Source organism: Lactuca serriola, chromosome 7 (genome assembly GCF_051521515.1).
Source record: "Lactuca serriola cultivar US96UC23 chromosome 7, Lser_US96UC23_V15, whole genome shotgun sequence".
Taxonomy (NCBI): Eukaryota; Viridiplantae; Streptophyta; class Magnoliopsida; order Asterales; family Asteraceae; genus Lactuca; species Lactuca serriola.
The window spans coordinates 30,245,754-30,266,903 of NC_136414.1; the positions used below are offsets into that span (position 1 = coordinate 30,245,754).

At 33.4% G+C, this 21,150-nt stretch overlaps 1 protein-coding gene across 2 annotated transcripts; it reads right to left on the minus strand.

Moving 5' to 3' along the window:
- Positions 1-6,290: 6,290 nt before the first annotated feature.
- On the minus strand, positions 6,291-8,884 carry LOC145060939 (uncharacterized). Of its 2 annotated transcripts, none has more exons than XR_013687065.1 (3): positions 8,544-8,884; positions 8,343-8,435; positions 6,291-6,886 (listed from the first exon to the last, which is right to left on the minus strand). XR_013687065.1 is itself a non-coding variant. In XM_079008272.1 (3 exons), the coding sequence occupies exons 1-3, from the start codon at positions 8,761-8,763 to the stop codon at positions 6,859-6,861; spliced, it is 321 nt and encodes a 106-aa protein (XP_078864398.1). In that variant the 5' UTR covers positions 8,764-8,882; the 3' UTR covers positions 6,299-6,858. The 2 variants fall into 2 exon arrangements, 1 of the variants encoding a protein (XP_078864398.1); XM_079008272.1 differs by having other exon boundaries at positions 6,299-6,886; positions 8,564-8,882.
- Between the last annotated feature and the right edge of the window lie 12,266 nt (positions 8,885-21,150).

Consider the following 21,150-nt stretch of genomic DNA (forward strand, 5'->3'; position numbering starts at 1 on the left):
TCCGCCGTTCTTGGTTTTGGGGTGTGACAGATTGGTATCAGAGCATAGGTTTAAAATACTATAGGAGTATTGTGTGTTACAATAATCACTTATCTGAGGATTAAAGATCTTTATTTGTATGTCAATTGTTGCTTAGTGGATACATTACGGGTATATTTGCCTCGGATGTCATAGCCTAAGAATCTGTAAATCTTTGCTTTATTTCCTGTTCTTGTTTGATTGTGGGCTTAAAGTTAGGATGCACTTATTCGAAGGGCTATCCTGTCATGAGTATATATAGCTGGTATGCACTAAACAAGTGTTGGAGTAACTGATAAAGATCATCTTATAATTATCGAGTTATTTTGTCTATTACTTATTTCCTTGTCCCTATTCTCGCATAGATTAAATGGCCGGATTCCATATCCCCAGAGACCCGTACTTCCCCAACCACGGCAATGCAGGATGGCTGGAAGAGGAACCAGAAGATGATCACCCGATTCCTTTGGATGATCATGAAGCTGAAGGCTTTTCTGATGGTTCTGACTCGGAACCCGAAGTCAACAATCTACCTCCCATAGGTCAAGCCCCATGCAACAATCTCCGACCAGCTTTTCCAGGTCCCACACCCTTGTGGGTAAACAACTTGAATCGCTGGAGCGACGAACAGGGTCAACCCTTACCTTACTTTGGGGACCAAAGCTTTTACAATGTTAGCGAAGGTGGTTCTGCGGATAGAGCTCTGCCCGTCATGGTCCGTAGAATTTCACGTAACGTTGAACAAGGTCGAGCAGCCCTCGACCGGGTCATGGAAATTGATGCCAACTCAGGCATTAACACCGTCTGCATTCAACATCTGGAAGAAGCACTTGAAGGGACGAGGAGAACCAATGACGCACTGCGACATCAATTGACCACCGAAGTCGCAGAACTTCGAGTTCGCCAAAGAGCTCACGAACAACACCTCCGAGAAGTGGTTCGTCAATTGGCAGATATGAGGATTCGCCCTAGGAATTCTCATCGTCGTTAGAAGATGTCTAGTACATCTTTGTCTTTTGATTAAGGAATAGCCTTTAGTATCTGGGCCTTAGGTAGCACTTGTCTGTAAAATATTCCTAACTTTCAGTACTCTAATTAGGAATCCAGAAACTGTCAAACTTTTTCATATGGTATGATGTAAGACCTACTGCTAGATCGATTTTCCCCGAACTTATTACATCAATAATACCAGTAATATTGACAATTATCTATTCTGTTGGAAAATCTTTGCACTTGTGTTTTTCCTACTATTATTCCCTATTGTAAACTCAATTTGTATGTTCATTCAACTGTTGGACTATGGCTGTTTAGTCCATGTGTCGCTCTCACCCTTCTTACAATTGATTCTTACCATTGTAATTGTCTTTATAAACTTATAGCTGAAAGATGCCTCCTCGCAAGTCAACTAGACGTAATCCTCCAACCCCACCACCACCTCCTCCTCCTGTCATCGATATCGCGGCTCTAAATGCTGCAGTAGCTGCGGCAGTGGCAACTGCCATGGCTCAATATCACTCAACTGACAACAGCCGAGGTGGAACCTTTGTTGAATCTACTCATGCTGAGATCCCTGTGCACACGAGAGAGTGCTCCTACAAGGATTTCACCAACTGCAAGCCGAAGTCCTTTCATGGGACCGGCAGAGTCATTGCCCTCTCGCAATGGTTCGAGAAGACGGAATCAGTCTTCGAAATTTGTTCATGCCCTGCGGCGAGCAAGGTTAAATATGTCGCATGCACCTTTGAAGGAAAAGCTCTGACGTGGTGGAATGGCCACGTTAAAGCTCTAACTCTCGTCGGAGCCAACGACATAGGCTGGGAAACAATGAAAGACCTCATGATTGAGGAGTACTGCCCGAGGGGCGAAATCCAGAAGTTGGAGCAGGAGCTATGGGGCCTAACCATGAAAGGCACCAACATAGTCGCATATACCGTCAGATTTAGCGAACTGGTGGCTCTCTGCCCCAATATGGTTCCCACTGAAGGGAAGAAGATCGAGAGGTACATCTAGGGGCTGGTGCCTCCGTATCAAGGAAATGTTCTATCATCAAACCCCGCTACTTTCGACAGTGCCAAGCGACTGGCACAACGACTCATCGACCATGGAATTCAATCCCCAACAGCGACAACAACCCAAGCCGTCTCAGAACCCTCTAAACCCGCTGACACTAAGCGGAAGTTCTGGGATGACAAGAAGAAGCAGCGAGCTGCCAAAAAGCAGCAAATTGTGGTTGTACATGCTGCGATAACCCCTACTGGTGCTACTGCTCCGATGAAGTAGTATGCTGGAAGTTTGCCTCGGTGCAACAAATGCAACTTCCACCACAACGGCCCCTGCCGTGAAATGTAGTGCTCTAACTGCAACAAGAAAGGACACACTGTCTGTTTCTGTAAATCTCCGGCGAGGCCGATTAACCAAGTCCCCGGTACGGGCGTAAGCCAGGCTTGCTATGGTTGTGGCGAAGTGGGCCACTATAAGAGGGACTGCCCCAAAGCAAAGAATGCAGGTGGAGCGGGGAGAGTACTGGCAATAGGCCATGGGGAAGCAGTTGCTGACCCGACGGTGGTGAATGGTACGTTTCTTCTCGATAACTCCTATGCATGCATTCTGTTCGATAGTGGAGCGGAGCGAAGCTTCGTGAACCATAAATTTGCTCACGTACATAAACATCAACCGCACGCACTTAAAGAACAATTCACGGTAGAAATGGCTAATGGGAAAACTAAAATCACCAGGAGCATATACTTAGGATGCAACCTGACTCTAGATAACCATTCATTTCCAATCGACCTCATGCCGGTTTCAATTAAAAGCTTCGACGTTATCATCAGCATGGATTGGTTGAGTCTTCATCGCGCCGACATTATGTGCTATGAGAAAGCAGTCCGTCTAAACCTCCCGTCTAACGAAATTCTAGTCATCTACGGCGACAAACCCGGTACAAGTCTTCGTATTATCTCTAGTATTCAAGCACAGAAATATCTTCGTAAGGAATATCGTGCATTCCTTGCGCACGTTGTCGATACAAGCCTAGAATCGAATGAAATAAAAGACATTCCAGTAGTGAGCGACTTTCCAGACATCTTTCCAGAAGAGCTACCAGGTTTACCTCCGCAACGACAGGTCGAGTTCAGAATCGACTTAATTCCAGGAGCTACCCCAGTAGCCAAGTCGCCATACCGATTAGCACCAGCTGAGATGCAGGAATTATCTGGTCAACTTAACGAACTTCTCAGCAAAGGCTTTATAAGACCGAGTTTCTCACCTTGGGGAGCACCGGTCTTGTTCATTAAGAAGAAAGATGGATCATCCCGTATGTGTATCGACTACAGGGAACTCAACAAACTGATGGTCAACAATCGTTACCCTCTGCCTCGCATCGACGATTTATTTGACCAACTGCAAGGGGCGAATTATTTTTCCAAAATTGATCTGAGATCCGGATATCACCAGTTACGAGTACTAGAGGGGGATGTTCCGAAGACAGCCTTCCGAACTCGTTACGGACACTACGAGTTCGTGGTGATGCCATTCGGATTGACCAATGCGCCCGCAGTCTTCATGGATTTGATGAATAGAGTATGCCGACCTTACTTGGATCAGTTCGTTATTGTTTTTATTGACGACATCCTGATCTACTCCCGAAGTAAGGAAGAGCATGGCGATCACCTGCGACAAGTTCTAGGAACTTTACGACTGGAGAAGCTCTATGCGAAGTTCTCGAAATGTGAATTTTGGATCCGAAGAGTCGAATTCTTAGGACATGTGGTAAGCGAAGAGGGAATCCATGTGGACCCATCCAAAAATAAGGCCATTGAGAACTGGTCAGCACCGAAGACGCCTATAGAAATTCGTCAATTTTTAGGTCTCGCTGGCTACTAGCGCAGATTCATACAGAACTTCTCCTGCATTGTGAAACCCCTTACAACACTGACCCAGAAAGGCGTGGCCTTTGACTGGGAAGAGAAACAGGAGAGAGCGTTCCAAACCCTCAAGCGAGCCTTATGCACCGCACCAATACTATCCCTCCCCAAGGGGATAGAAGATTTCGTTGTCTACTGTGATGCGTCAAATCAAGGGCTCGGTTGTGTTCTGATGCAAAGGGGTAAGGTCATCGCCTACGCCTCGAGACAACTGAAGACACACGAAGTCAACTACACCACACACGACCTTGAACTAGGAGCAGTTGTGTTTGCCCTGAAGATCTGGAGACACTACCTGTATGGCACCAAAAGCACCATTTTCACTGACCACAAGAGTTTACAACACATATTCGATCAGAAGGAGCTCAATATGCGCCAACGACGATGGGTCGAGCTACTCAATGACTACGAATGCGACATCCGTTATCATCCGGGTAAAGCCAACGTAGTAGCAGACGCCCTAAGTCGGAAAGAATATTATGGTCGAAGAGTCAAATCATTGACGATGACAAGCCAAACACACCAAGTTATCAAAGATTAGCTTCGTTTTGCTATTCTATAATGAGGTTTTTGAGTCTAAATAAGTGCTTAAAGCCTAGTATAATTGGGATACTTGTCGGAGGATGGAATAGTTAGAGTATAGCATTGGAAAAACAAGCCAAACACACCAAATTAGGTGTGTGCGGCCAGCCAGCCGCACATACCCAACCTCACACACCTCCAGCCGCACTCACCTCCTATATATATATATATATATATATATATATATATATATATATATATATATATATATACATATATATATGAAATCCTTGGTCTCTTGATCATTTCTTACATTTCTTCAAAGCAAGGACTCAAAATCCTCTCAAGTATCATCCAAAAGGTAACAACTTTCACCAAGAACACCAAGAACACCATGTTTCTGGCAGCACACACCATCTGGCAGCACACCTGGCCGCACACATGGCCGCACACATGTGCTGGCAGCACACCAGGCCGCACACCTGGCCGCACACACACATATAGTGTGTATTTTGGCCATACACCTTCTTATATAGCCTTATAACCCTTAATACAATCATATATGATTGTAACACTTCATTATAAGTGTTTACTAGTCCCTAAGGTAGTCCCAAAATCATCAATTAGTTGTTCATAACACTAATTATATCCATATATGTGCCAATATATGCTAAATAGGATTCGCGTATGCACTCAAGTCACCACTTGACACCTAGCAACTAATCCAACATTGTCATCAGAACCACTCACTACAGATGAGTTCATACCCCTATTAATCAACCTTTGAAATGTTTTAAGTGCTTTTATGGGGGAGAATACAAGTTGAATCATGATAAGTTATTAGATCAATCACATGTGATTAATAACTACAAACCAATGATTTTATTATCGTTCAAACTGTTTTACTTCAAACTGCCTTACAAATCTCTTTACTCATCATATACTTTTATTTTAAACTTTGTTACACGTATTATAAATTGCATGCCTGTATATGTAAATTTATATAAACAATGTTTAAAAGGCTTAGGAAGGCCATCCACCCTATTTCCTTTTCCTCGATTTGGATGTGGTCTGGTGGGATATCGGGTAGCTGTCCGAAGGTCGTTTCAATATTAATTAGATATATCACGTGTACATATATAGACATAAAAATACTTCCATATTCATGGGTACTAGTTACATCATTAGTAAGCTACCATTGGGGTAGCACAGAGTCATACTATTACTATTGCTAGATCAATGAGTCAGTTTATTTATAAGTCAATACTTATTACTACTGGAATATATACATGATATTACTAGGAGAACATATACAACTATACTAGAAGGAGAACATATACAACTATACTAGAAGGAGAACATATACAACTATACTAGAAGGAGAACATATACAATGATACTAGAAAAGGAACAATACATTACATATACATATATACATTTACATAAATGTGATCCACTATATCGGAGCATGCCTTAAATGTCATGGCCCGAGTTGTAACCAGAGTCTCTTCGAGGGAGATCGTGAGTTTGCGTATAGATCTATACTGGATTGACTATCCTACACCTTGTTGCTAGCTACAACCGGATCTGCAGGTCTGCGGGTGCCAAACGTCATACCTTTTTACGACCTACATTTGTCGTTGTTACTCAGTCGATAGTATGGTGCAATTAATCACATGATACCTTAATATAAATCCGATTTAAGGTAGTTAGTACAGCAGTAGTTCCTTTAATACAATACTACAGTACTACATTAATTTACCCTTTACAATCATTTAGTGATCTTTTCACTTAAACAATAATGTACAAACTATATTTTGATAATGATAGTTATACTTGGGAAAATTACACACTTTTATGATAAACGAACGTACAAAACAGTTACGCCTTGGTAGAAGACTACTTTTAATAGAAAATATAAGTTTTTCTGAGAGATTCAAACTTTTACAAACACGTACAAACATTTACATACTGTTATCAACAATGTTTACAAACTATTGTTTAAAACTATGTTCAAACGTTTTGATACAAACACCGACACTAAAATACTTATGAATTCACCAGCTTAATGCTGATAAACTCTTTCAAAATAACTTGTATTCTCAGGTCATCAGTAGACAGGTACCGAGACCAGCTTTTGAGAAGATGGAGCGCACTCAGAACTCATCTCTTTATTTTGATTTACATTTTTGGTGTCCATAACTGTACAGAACATACTTGTATTAAAATTATATATTTAATGCAATGGATGATGTTGTTTGCTTGTTTACTATTACTGTGTTGTGATACTTTACATGACGTCCTCCGCCCCAGAACGTTTTCGTCGTTCTTGGTTTTGGGGTGTGACAAAGCTACAGTTTTAGGAGTATTATAAGCCAAAGAAGAAGTGATTTTTTCAAGCAAGACACTTCTTTAAATATCCCCTGCAATGTAAACATAAAGTATAAGCTATTAAAGTAAGCATAGAGAATAGGAAGGGGGGGGGGAGGAGGTTGACGAGCAATCTCCCAAGCCTCTATACTTTCGGCCATGAGGTAATAATGATTCTTGAGCATATAGATCCAACACATATTTCTTTGAATCAATAATGAATTCACAAAACAATAGTCTTATAGTACTTCTTTGTAGTGAGTGATGAGAGAGTGTTAATTGTACTTCGAAGTGTATAGCAAGCGACTTGTGTTAAAAATAATCACAATTGAATATGTATTTGGGTATAACCTATTATTAAGAGCATTATGGGTATTGGATAATCACAACAGGTTATCCTATAAACATCTAACAGTCAACATTGTTATCTATACAAATGGAGATGACAAGCTAAATGCATATTTAAACATTGTTTGATTTTATGTATCCATATAAGACATGTTGTATGTTGTCGATCATCATACATATTGTTCAAATGGCAAAGTATCTCATAGAAATCAAGCAGGTGGAAAGAGATCAACAAATAGAAGCAATCAAGTTTCGATTATGATGATTTCATATATAAGCCCTTTAAATTATGTTAACCAACATTAAAATAAACATATTCTTAATAAAAAAAAAAAACCTATATATTAATGCATCTTGGACAACATATAACAACCTCTCTCTCTCTCTCTCTCTCTCTCTCTCTCTCTCTCTCTCTCTCTCTATATATATATATATATATATATATATATATATATATATATATATATATATATATATATATATATATATATATATATATACATGGTTAATGTGAAAAGCCATTATTATTATTAATTTCATAGGTTTGATATATTGATAAATAAAAAATGGAAGTTTTTTCTCTTCTTCTGTTTTTACTAATCGATAGAAAGGCATTTAATTTGGCTTTCTTTTGGAAAAATTTAAATTCTTTAAAATCAAACAACCTTAACGTAATGTCTATGACTCAATTTTTTTAGATGATTTGTAATATTTAGTTAAAGGGAGTAGTAACACTCCTAACACATTGTCAGGTCAGATTTTGGAGTGTCACCTCATTTTTGACCATGTAACACTTAATCTTAGCATTTGATAGGAAGTGGTAACACTCATACCACATTATTTTTTTCTTTTTCTAATTTAATTAAATTACTTTATTCTAATTTAATTAAATTACTTTATTTTATCTTGAATTTCTTGTATATCCATTTTATCGAAGTCATGAACTGGTTCGATTATAGAGAACCTGCATCATTAAATTTAACCATATGATTCAATGCAATATTACTTAAGTGTACACAATTACGCCTGGAAGGTAATGAACTTTAGAGAACAAGGCAACAACACAGCATAAGTTGCAATCAACTACTAAATCCACAAATAGAATTCTGTCATTTTGGCGGAAACACATAATTAATATGCAAGGAAGGGATATATGATTACCATACGACGTTTTTCTCCGCAGAATCAGATTGAATCGAGGCAGCAGCTGAAAACATAGAAGCATATGGATCAGAGGAAGCCTTCGATCGCCACCTGATGGTAGATTTTAGGTTTCGACATAAGTATCTCAAATTATGATACACAGCCGGAGTATATGAAGCATAAGAGGAAAGCAACGACATTAGGGGATATGAAGCATACACGAGTTGAGCCGAACATACCATCTCCTCTGATTATCAGTATCCCTCCTCCAGTTCCCTTTCTCTGTCCAAGTTCCTATATGAATTATCATCGTCTCTCTCACACACAGTAGTATGTGTAGTTGGGTTTCAGGTAGCGACAATAGATCATCGTGGTGGCTGAACAATCCGGTCAATTCCCCATTCATCCAATCACAAACCAAACAAACTTTCTCCCTCATCTTGTTGCATATGTAGCGAGACAAATATGGCGAGCCCCCTAGCGCTCGCTAGGGGGTTGTGTTTGAAATGCATAGCGACGATAGCAGCTTTAGCAACTCCACTCCGCCTAGTTTATTGATTTTTAAAGACATGTCGTTCTTGACAATAAACAAACTTTTTTTACTTAAACATTTAAATATTATATATCCAACCCTTGTACATAAAACTTATTTTTCAAATTTTCTCATTTTTATATTTAATGTATTGCTTTTAACAAAATATATTTGAATAAGTTTGACTAATTTTGAGTTTAACCGCAAAATAAATAAATAATAAAAAAACAAAAGAATGATTGAAAATAAAATGGTTATAAATATAATTAAATATACTTTAATAACAATGTTTATAAATAAAACGTGAAAAAAAACAAAAAATCAAATTAATAAGTATAATAAGTAATAAGGTGAATGCAATAAAAAAAACTATAAATAAAAAATAATTAGATAGAACCTTATTTGATTTATATTTTAGGCTATCAGAGTGGGTGTGAACCCACGCATGAGTTTCCTATGTGGCATACATGTGGCACATTAACTCATTGGTGAACACCGCCCCATGGACCGGTGGTTTGGTTGTGGAGTGGTTTGTAGTGGTTATGAAGAAATCATTGTTCTCTCTTTTTTTTCCTTATATTTTCTCTCTTTTTATCTCTTTCTTTTTGTCTATTTACTATTAACCCACCGGTGAACATCATTTCCACAACCTAATGATTTGGTTGTGGAATGGTAAAATACATACGTGGCTCTAAGTTACATACGTGGCGCTAAGTTGGCTGGTGGTTTAGCTGTGACCACTCTCATAGCCTTGAATGTACAACTGAGACATGGATATGAATAGCAACACTGAAAAAAAAAATTATATTCGGTTGTTAAGACGTTGTTTACTTTTGAAATTGTAAAACGTTTATAATTTGCGGACTTGATTTACAGTAATAAACATACTAAACTCTTGTAGTCTGCAAATAAACAGTTTATTTTTCAAAATATGCATGCTATACAAGAATGAAGTTTAAAAAAACTGATTTTTTCCATTGTATTGTAAAACTTTGATCACAATACTTTTTATGTATAAATGAAACTTTATTTTCTTTATTAAGAATACTAGATATTTCATTCATATTCGACAATATTAATAAATAATGTGTTTTCTTTATTTTCTTTGTTGTCCGTTTGTCATCTCATTCATTATACGATGACAATTAAAAACTTTGAAAGTTGAATTTAACTATTTTGAAATAAATTATATTCATATTTATTAGAAAAAGTGAAAGAAAAAAATATTGTTTATGTAAGTTTCATAATTGTACTAATAATATTCTAGCTATAAAGTTTTGTTTTTATTATCATTACAAATAGTATGAATAAGGACTTGGTTTTTACCTCTGTAGAATTTAGAAGAACTTATAAGTGATTTTTCAAGTTTATTTTTTTTAAATAAGACAGAGATGTTTTGAAGTTTACAATATTTTAAAAAGAAACAATTTTCAATTAAAACGTTTTAAAACGTATAGTATTTTAAAAAGCGAGTAACTTGCAATTGTTTAACAAGTAAATCTTATAGTAGATGGTGACCTACAAACAATATTCTGGATACAAATTCTGATCAAGATAAGAATAATCGAAACTTTATTACTAAAAGGGAAGAAATTGCATATTCTTTCGTTTAAAATAATTTAATGGAGAAAATAAATAAAAAATTAATTAATATTTACGTTATACAATAAGTCAAATGGAGTTTAACGGCGCCGTTAAATGAAAAAGCGAAAGTGGAGGGAAAAGAAGCTGCAGGACCATAGGAAACCGTCGCCGTTGTCTGCGGCACGACAAGACAAAAGAGAGCGAACTACAAAAGTCGCAGGACCGCCGTGACGCCTACTTTTGCCCTCGTGATGTGGCGGGACCCGTTTCCTACAATTTTGACACGTATTGATTTTTTGGTCCCATGACTAGATATGTTATCTTGTCAGCTACTCCTACAATTAGTTTACTAGAAAAGGGCCTAATCATAACATCAATTGCTATTAACTCCCTATAGTATGATGCTTTTTTTTTGTCGAGAAGTGTCTAATCTATTATTAGGCGATACCCAAATATAATTAAAATAGTACCAAATATATGTTATTAATTTCTTTCTTTTCAAAAAAATAGTTATAATTTATAAATATAAAAAAACAAATTATTATATTAAACATATAAAAAAGTGTTAAAGATTATTGTTGAAAGGTATCATATTTATATTTTAGAAAAATATATAATATAACGTGAATATAAAAATCTCCTCCCCTAATCTAATAAATAAATAGATTTTTGCCACATGGCAATTGCTAGCGCCTCCCCAGCTAATTTTACCGCTCAAATCATCTATGTGAAATTCGTGTTCTACCCTCTTGCAGTCCATTCCGTATATTCATCAATCCATAAAATCAGCAAGTTATACCGCTCATCAAGGGTAATCCTATTAAATCAGGAAGTGACTACTCCATATCTGTTGATGTAAACCCTAATCGTCACAAACTTTCTTGGATTTAGGCTTTACAATATTGAATCGACCGCTCCACCACTTCCACACCAATGTTCGATTGAAAAGCAGAGATAGAGAGAGCGATTGAAATATTTGGACTCGTCACCATGTTCAAGTTCGATAGCTTCTCTTCCATGAAATCAACTTTCAAATTACCAGCATTTTTGTGTTTTCAAGGAGCATTCGATAATAAACGGATATCAGGGTTTGATTTTGGGTTCAAGAAAAATTTAATTAGCCAGGCACTGCTTCCCTTCTTTTTCTTTGGCTTTCTCAATTTAACACCTCATCTTTAGTCTCTCTCCCACCACCACTCTCATATTTGGGGCTTATGCTTCTTTCGTATAGGCTCAATGACGGTGATGACCAGGTGGTTGGATGTCGTAGTGGTCGAGCTAGAGACTACCACAAATGGAAAAACATGTGTTGATTCCATTGGTGTGCCCAAATCCAACATATGGTACACTTTTTATTCGAATTATTTCATTATTAAGGCTTCATCCTCTTTGGATTATTCAACCGGTGCAACTAGAAGTTGTTAGACCGAAACATCTACAAGTGGTGAGAACCCTGATTCATTTTATTTTTTGGCTATCCTAATTTAAGAATTGATATGTTTTCATTTAAATGGTTTATGATATTTTGATATTGCAATCTAGGTGTTTGATAAAATGTCCATGAGAATTGATATACTAAAATATGTTTCTCTTTTCTTTCATGTGCATCGATCTGTAGGTTTTTTTAATGTTTTGGAAATTTGTGTGGTTATTATATAGATATGAAGGTTCATGGAATAAAATAGACAATCTATCATCTGAAAGTTAGTGTCCCTTATTGAGGGTATTTGTGCTTTCAGAATTTTTTTGATCAATTAGCCATTCACCAAGCTCATTACTAATAAAAGTCTTAAGATTTATTTTATCTACATTTCTATATTTTGCATAATTATGTTCGAAAAATAATCATTGAAGGTCAATTTTTAGAAAAAAAAAACAGTGAAATTTGAATTTTTTGATCAATCATCCAATTCTACATTCTTCTTCAATTTCTTTACGTTTTGGTTTCCTATTTGCTTCATTTTTTTCTTAGATGTTTTGGTATTTTAACATTTAGTTATTTGACTTTTTGTGTGCAATCACCAAATCTAAGATTGTTTTTGCTATGATAATATTCTAATTTTTAAATTATAAAGTATCTAGGTCTATTTGTTCTCGAGTTTCTAATTTTTGGTGTGTGTGTATTCATGGTCTTATCTTAAATGCTAAAATAGGAGATGATCGTTCCAAACCATGATATAAATGTTGGATTAGTGTCTAAGTCCGTAACTATTTTGGTATGTACTTGACCCGATGGTGCATGGTCCTTTTGGGTTGCCTTCACCAAAGCAACTTGATAGGATGAATTATGGAGAGAAAGGATTAAATATGATTTATTAATATATTATGGGAATAATATATTAAAGAAGAAATCGTATTGTTTAATTAATATTAGTCAATAATTAATTGGTAATTAGTTTTGTGACTAAAAGAGATTAATTAAACTTAAGGGACTGGAATTGTAATTATAAGATAATTGCAATTTGGGCCATTGATTGCCTTGAATCAAGAGGTGGACGAATTCTAGGGGGAAACCCATAAGGAAATCGTCCATGGGCTTGATTAAAGGAGTCTATGGGTTGCTTAGGGCTTAAGCAACCAAATTAGGGTTTCCTTGTTAGATAACCCTAATAGTCTCACTATATATAGAACCCTTAAGGCTCAAAAACGTGGACAAGCAACCTTCTAGGGTTTTCATACGGTTTTGGTAGCCTCCATCCTCTCTCCTCTTCATCCTCTTGCTTATGGTGTTTGTGAACCATTAGAGGAGTGACACTTGTGACTCTAAGTCTTCCAAAGTCAATACAAGGAGTTTTGGGATTGTTATTGCTACATAACAATCAAGGTAACATTATAAACCTATTCTCATGTTAATATGATTACTTGTATGCTAGAATTAGAGTTTATAGTCTTGGATAACTTGCATATACAATAGAGAAACCTAGATCCAAGCATTAGGGTTTGTATGAGCACATAGGATGTCTTATGACCAAAACCCATCAATAAATCTGAATTATTGAGCTTCAGTCTAGATGATGATTATTTTTACAGGATGCTAAATAGGAGACTAAAAAAGCATGATATAGGTAAGATGATAAATTGGAGACCAAAAGACCGAGTACATATTATACAATTTTGGCCATTTGATGATACAACTTTGCATCCCATGTTCGTTTTCATTTTTTTCTCATTAAAAGTATTGTTTGTTGTTTTGTTTGAACTTTTACTAATTTGACAACTTTAGATGGTCATTTATGTATTCTTATCAAAGCATGTTGCTATTTTTTGTCATTTTTATTTGTCATGTTATAGAATTATATCTGATTTTAACATATTTGGTTAGGTCATGTAAAGTTTATAGTTTTAAGTCCATTTATAGCAATGTACAATCGAAAAGTCCTAACTTTGACATATTTGGTATGGTAATCGAAAGTTTATAGTTTTTAAATCCATTTATAGCAATGTTGTATACAAAGAAGTCTTTGTATAGATATGAATTGTAACTTCATGTTTTTCATTTTCAATATTATTGTTGTAACTTATTAATGCACTTAGGGGTGTTCGCGGTACGGTTTGGTACGGGCGGTTTTGCGGTTTTTGTGCGGTTTATACGGTTTCATAAACATAAATATTAAATTTAGCTTTAAACATAATAAGTGTGTGGTGCTTTATATTCTATGAATAAAAGATTAATTGTCTGTATAAGCATCTTCTTTATGCATAATATCAAAATACTTTACAATATTTTAAAATTATAATATGAATTTATGGTACTGTAAACACATATTTTTGATATAGTTGGTTTCCCATTTTGACTCATGTTTATCAATCGAAATCTCATAAACATTATTAAGGGTATTAAAAGTGGTAAACATCTAGCGGTTTGGTAACTATAAACCGCAAACCACACCGCATAGTGCGGTTTATGAAAACTACAAACCGCAAACAGCACCACGAGCGTTCAAAACCGCATTATGCGGTGCGGTTTATGCGGTTTAATGCACACCCCTAAATGCACTTACTTTTTTTTAATCTATGTTACTGAAAATATAATTTGTATTTCGCTAATATACATGAGTGTGACTATTTCAATTTTGTTTCATAAAGAATTGTTAGTAAGGTTAAAGACTATATTTGTCTAATATTGGAAATCATACCTTAATATTGGAAATCATACCTTTAACTTTGTTATCTTTAATTTGTCATATAATACTATTACATGATTTTTTTTCATTCTATTCAAATATATATATTGTATGGTATAAAATTATAATTTTATTAAATACCTACACATACAGAACATAGATCGGATGTTCAGAACAATGTATATATTAATTTCAATTAATCACTAAAAATTTATAGATAAAACTTCTACCTTTGTAATTTAATAAAATTTTATAAATCTTTGATTTATCATTGCGGTTTTAAATTATCAATAGTATTTTTCTTTGTTACCCGTGGTTTACATGGGTTTTAACCTAGTACATTATAATTTAGAAGATAGTTAATAGAACTTGCGTCTTCTCATTGGCAAAGATAAATTCTTTCGACTATATCCGCTTTATAATAAAGTTATTAATAAATATTAAATTTAATTAGTAGGGTATACCGTTTTTTAAGCTTTGATTCTTAGAAAAATTAGTTAAACTAAAACAACCAACAACAAATAGTAATTCAAACTATATTTTTTGTGACTTTAAACATACAAACAAATAAAAGTTTTCCTAACATTACTTTTGTTATACGCTATTCTTTTACAAGTTTTCTTTATTGAATTTGCGTCGTAAATATTTAATTCTAAAATACTTTCCATATTATGTTTAATTCAATTTTCGTGTGGAACATAAAATACTATGAAAGAATATTATAATAATATACAAACCATACAATATAATTGATTGAAAATTAAAATTCCATTTCGGTTTAACTAAAATACATTTGAATGGAAGTTGAAGTTCCTTATCAAATTAACTAAAATGCAATCGGATACTTTTATACATAAAGCATTATATATCTGTAAAAGCTGATAGTAAACCTAATTTGGAGGATATTAAGGGTATATATTTATACAAAAGATCAAATACACATTATACAACGTAGTATAACTTCTAACAACATAAAGATGATCACTTTAAATTACACTAACAAATAAGTTTACTAATGTAGTTTTGTATCTTCCAAAGTCTCCCATTTCCTCTTCCTCATTCAGTATTGCATACACAACAAACTAGAGACTTTTGTGTTCTTATATCGTCATTTTCTCTATCTCATTCAATTCATCTTGTTTCATAATCTCATTTTCCAAACCGTAACAACCTCAACTATGTTTGTGAACTATATATAAGATAGAAAAACCTCTTAGAGTTTTGTAGTGGTTGATTAGTTTAATGTTAAAATCATAATTATACATAACTAATCATAAATACATATAATTTAGAAAACTTTTAAGTTGTAGTGATTAATTAATTTTTAGTTAAAAATACTTTTAAGTTGTAGTGAGAGTTTCAAATGAATATGGTGCAAAAAAATGATCTGAATTATAATATAATATAGATAATAGAGACATGTTTTCAAGCATCACATTCATTTGAAACTCTCACTATAATACAATAATTTAACAGTTTTCTAATTTACGTACATTTAGTACTTACAACACAAGAATTTTGAACGTATGGTTATTAATTAGTAATGACTAATGACTTTTTATTTTCCTTTCATTTTTAACTCCATAACTTATAGTAATAATATATAAGTAAGTTTTGCTCACTAAAAACATTCTTGTGTTTGAAGAAATTTGTGATTTAAATATGAAAAGTTAAAAAAAAAATAGTTTTCTTGAATCTTTGGACAATATTATTTCTATATATCACTTGTATTTTGATTTTTGTATATTTTGTTGAATCTTTGGATAATAGTGATTCTATATATCAAACGCATGTTGATTTTTGTATATTTTATTGAATCTTTGGATAATAGTGTGTCTATATATCAAATGTATGTTGATTTTTGTATATACTTTTTAATATGATCTGTAAGTGTTAAATAAATTGTTTTAATGTAAATGTTATAATAGAAGTTTTAGTGTTTTTATGTTATTAAAAGTCATAGTGTTTATTTTTTTCATAAGTTTTGAAGACTTCTCTAATTTTTGTATATGTAATACTTATAATAAATAGTTTTCAACTTATGGTTATTAATTAGTAATAACTTTTTATTTTCCTCTTATTTATAACTTTGTAACTTATATTAGTAGTAGTGTTCACACGGTCCGATTTTTTCGGTTTTTATATTAAACCGTAGCCAAACCGTTAGGAACAGTTTCTGTCCATCGTAAAACAAAGCCGAACCATTGAAAATCCAAACCGAACCATTACTAACGGTTTGGTTCCGGTTTGGTTTCACGGTTTAAGCTTTATATATATATATATATATATATATATATATATATATATATATATATATATATATATATATAAAACGCTTGGTGAATACGTAGTTGTTATGTATGTAAACTTATATGTAGAACTATATAAAAATACTTCGTTTTAATCAAATTAACTAAACATTTAATCCAACATATATATATATATATATATATATATATATATATATATATATATATATATATATATATATATATATATATATATATATATCGTCTATTCAATACAAAAACTCTTTAACAACTGAAGACAAATTCTAAAACCCATACCATGTATACACATCTTATATTTAAAGTTTATAAACTGTGATATCATCTTGCGTGAAAAGCAAGTATCATTAGATGGTAATTATGAAAAAGAAAAAATCATAAGTCAAATGAAACAGCTCAACGTCTAAAATAATGTTTAACACTTCACTGTTAGAAACGATGGAGCATAATAATAGTATAATACTATTTTTATTAATATAATGTTTCTTTTTACAAACTTTGGAGGTTTATCATATTAAGGGGGTGTTTGGATTAGATTTTTTAGCTTATTGCTTATAGCTTATTTGTGGTGGGAATAAGCAATAAGCAATAAGCATGGGGAGGAATGCTTATTAAAATTAGCTTATTTAGCCTAATAAGCTGGATTTTATCCAAACACTTAAATTAGCTTATTGTGGGAATAAGCAATAAGCAGCCCTTTTTTTTTCCTATCCAAACACCCCCTAAATATTATGAGTTTGATTTCATGTCTTCGATGGATGTATATGAATTTTTTTATTTAAAACTGTATCTTTTTGTATAGTTCTTTATTTAAGGTTACATACATAACAACAACTGAATATTCATTTTTTCCATATAAAATTATATATAATTACATTATTACATATAAAAAAAATTAGTTTTTATATACAAATCCTACGTTCCAGTCCGGTTTTCTATGCATTGAAAATTTTGAAACCATAAGTCAAACCGTTCATTACGGTTTCGATACCCGGTTTGGCCGGTTTCACGGTTTCAAACCGAACCGTGAACATCCCTAATTTATTAATCCAAATATTTTATTAAATATGAAATATTATAATATTAATGGAAGATTTTTTAATTATCTATATAATATACTTAAATTATTAATTTAAATTTCATGTTAAATTCAAAATATCATTTACATATTATGCTAAATCTAAATATTAATCAAAATATCAAATAAACTTAAAAATATCCAAGGACTATCTAAAAATAGTTTAAAATATTTAAATATTTTGAATATAAAACCTAAATCGACATGTCAAATTAATTAAAAAACATCCAAAAATATTTTTTTAATAATAATTGGTAGTTTTTGCAAATAAGGGATTTTTTAAATTAATTAATAATAATAATAATAGTTAATAACATAAATTATAAATTATAATATGTTATCTTATAAAAAAGTATCAAATAAGTAATTTCTAAATTAATTATTTATAATGTTATGAGTAACACTAAATTGAGATTCATATTTAGTTTTATTTACACTCTAACCAGGAGTTGCTGCCATTAATATATATAATTTTATATTATGTTTCATAAGCATTACAATTTTATGTAACAAATTAGTGTAAGAAATTATTATTCATAGTCAATATCAATAACGTAATTATTTCAAATGTATTTTCCAAAGTTTATTGATATAACTTCATTTTTGCATAACATGTGTATATTTGTAAACTGTATATATAAAGAAATAAAGAAAAAGATATGAGATTAATATTGAATGTCTGAGAGTATTAAGAAATAAAGATGGTTGTTATTTATTTTGTTTGAATATAGGTAAAAACTTTGAATTCTTGATAAAAAAAAACATATAGTTTTTTTAATGGACATCCTCTCTGTTCTACAAGTCGTCACCGAGTTTGGCAATCGAGTTCGGCAAACCGAGTTCGAAGGGCAGAGTTTGCCTAGATGACTGAGCACATGTTGAACCCATGCCAAATTAAGTCCCCCTAGCCTTACAATTCTCAAGTTCCTAATAGTAACACAATTGTTCCTACTTTAAAACTGAAAACCACGATCGCACAAACAAGCTTAGATTTTTCGGAAACTACGACCACACTACATACCAATATGTAGCGGGTTCCATTTGCTAGATTGGTTTTAAGTCAAGTGCCATTTATCGCAAAATAAACAATTTATTTGATGATTTTTCGAAAAGATTATCGTGAAACAATAAAAAGTTTAAAACCCTTTGTTTTTTTTTAAACGGCAAAAATATATAAAAGACACTGCGCTCAGCAAGTAGCTAAGACCGGTTTTATGCAATTTTAAACCGGATCGAACCAAACTATTTCTTCAAAACCCGGATTGAATTGGTATGATAGAATCGGTAAAAAACCGTTTGAACCGGTTTATTGGACTTAGATAATTGTTCACTTAACCCAATAACAATAACAATTTATTTTCAAAGAAAATTGAATATATTGATCGATTATGCTATCCGAAATATACACAACTCGAAGTCCGACGTACACCACTGTCAGATGTAGACCAACAGTCGAACCGATGGTTGAACCGGGAACCGTTAATCAAAATGATTTAACTACAAAATTGGTTCTTAAAAAATTGAGAGCAAGATATGTAAATGGCAAACAACTCTAATCTATCCAAGTACGAGAGACCAACATACGCCTACGATTAGACCAAACATAAGAAAATGAAATAACGATATCTACAATCTTGATAGGAGAGGTGCATATTCTGTTGAACACCATATTATTTTTCACTGTCTATATGTAAATATATGTGAAACACAATATTATCTTTGCAAAAGAGTCTTTTTGGAGAGAAGATGACTCCAACATATATAATCACTTCTAAGATTGTGTCACACTGATATAGGATATACTAACACTCCCCTTCGGAGTCGGAGGCTTGATAAGGATAAGCAAGGATATGTTGAGTCACAGGGATGTAGGACGTCGGCTCTCATACCATGTAATATATGTTGAGCTCAAGATTGTCTTTTCAAAAGATCCGTTTTAAAGAAAAATGACTCCAACATATATAGTTACTTATAATTAAGTCGTGTCATACCGATACAGAATACACTAATACTATATATTCAAGATTAAGTATAGATAATGGCCATGAATAATTTTTTTTTTCTACGGACAATTCCCCCTATAGTCAGCGAAGTTCAGAATCTCATTCACACAGGAAAATTGCCTAGGCGGAATGTTGCAACATCTAAAAACCCTGTCCCTAGCGATCCTGCATTGATATTTTGGTGACTCTCCCTTTAATTTTGGTATCCATAATCTTGGAAAAAGAGCATGTAGTAAGGAATAATGGAAAAGGAAGAGTGTGGGTTCTTGTTTAGTGGTGACGATTTATTAGGTGGACCAATTCACCTACATTAAGTTGAATTAACTAAAGCTGATATGAGTTCGACTATGTTAAAATGAAAAAGTTGATTTATTGTAAGATCCGTCACAATCAATTACAGCCATAAATTTGTATCTAAGGATTTAACTCATTAAAATAATTAAGATCCGTCAGAATCAATTACAGCCAAAAATTTATATCTAAGGATTTAACTCATTAAAATAATTATGTAATCGGTAAAACAAATATAGAATAATATAGGGAAAATGACTCTTGAGGGTAATTATTTTTTCGTTTGTACTCATTTGGTCCTTTTTTTTTTTTTTTGTATTCAATATACCATCGAACTTGTTGTTGGTGTTTACCATAGCCCTTTTGACCGGCTTTTGACCTGTGATAGCCGGTCAAAGGGTTATGGTGAACACAAACAACAAGTTCGATGGTATATTGAGTACAAAAAAAAGGAAAGGGACCAAATGAGAACAAATGCAACAGTTAGTTACCCTCCTGATTCATTTTCTCTTTACTCATTTACAGCAAATCCCACGTCATCTCCTAATGAAATTAATGACTATGAGTTTCATTATTGATTCTCTTCAAAACATAACTCACGAAATGACATTATTCATGCATGTACAACATTGTAATGCACTTGAATATTTATTAGGGGAATCTTGACTAAGCAGACGCATTTTATGACTACATTTACATTTGCAATCAAATGTTTTATCGTATCATGGATTCTAGACTCGTCTACAAACGAGTGGAATATCATGCTGCTTTTGTACACACATCACCATAATATTGTACATATTGATGTTGTATCTTATCCCATGAGTTCGATCTTAAAGCTAAGTAAACTAAAAAATCATAGCACTTGTGAATCCACTCGTTTGTAGAGTTGTCTAGAATCCATGATACGATAAATCATTTGATTG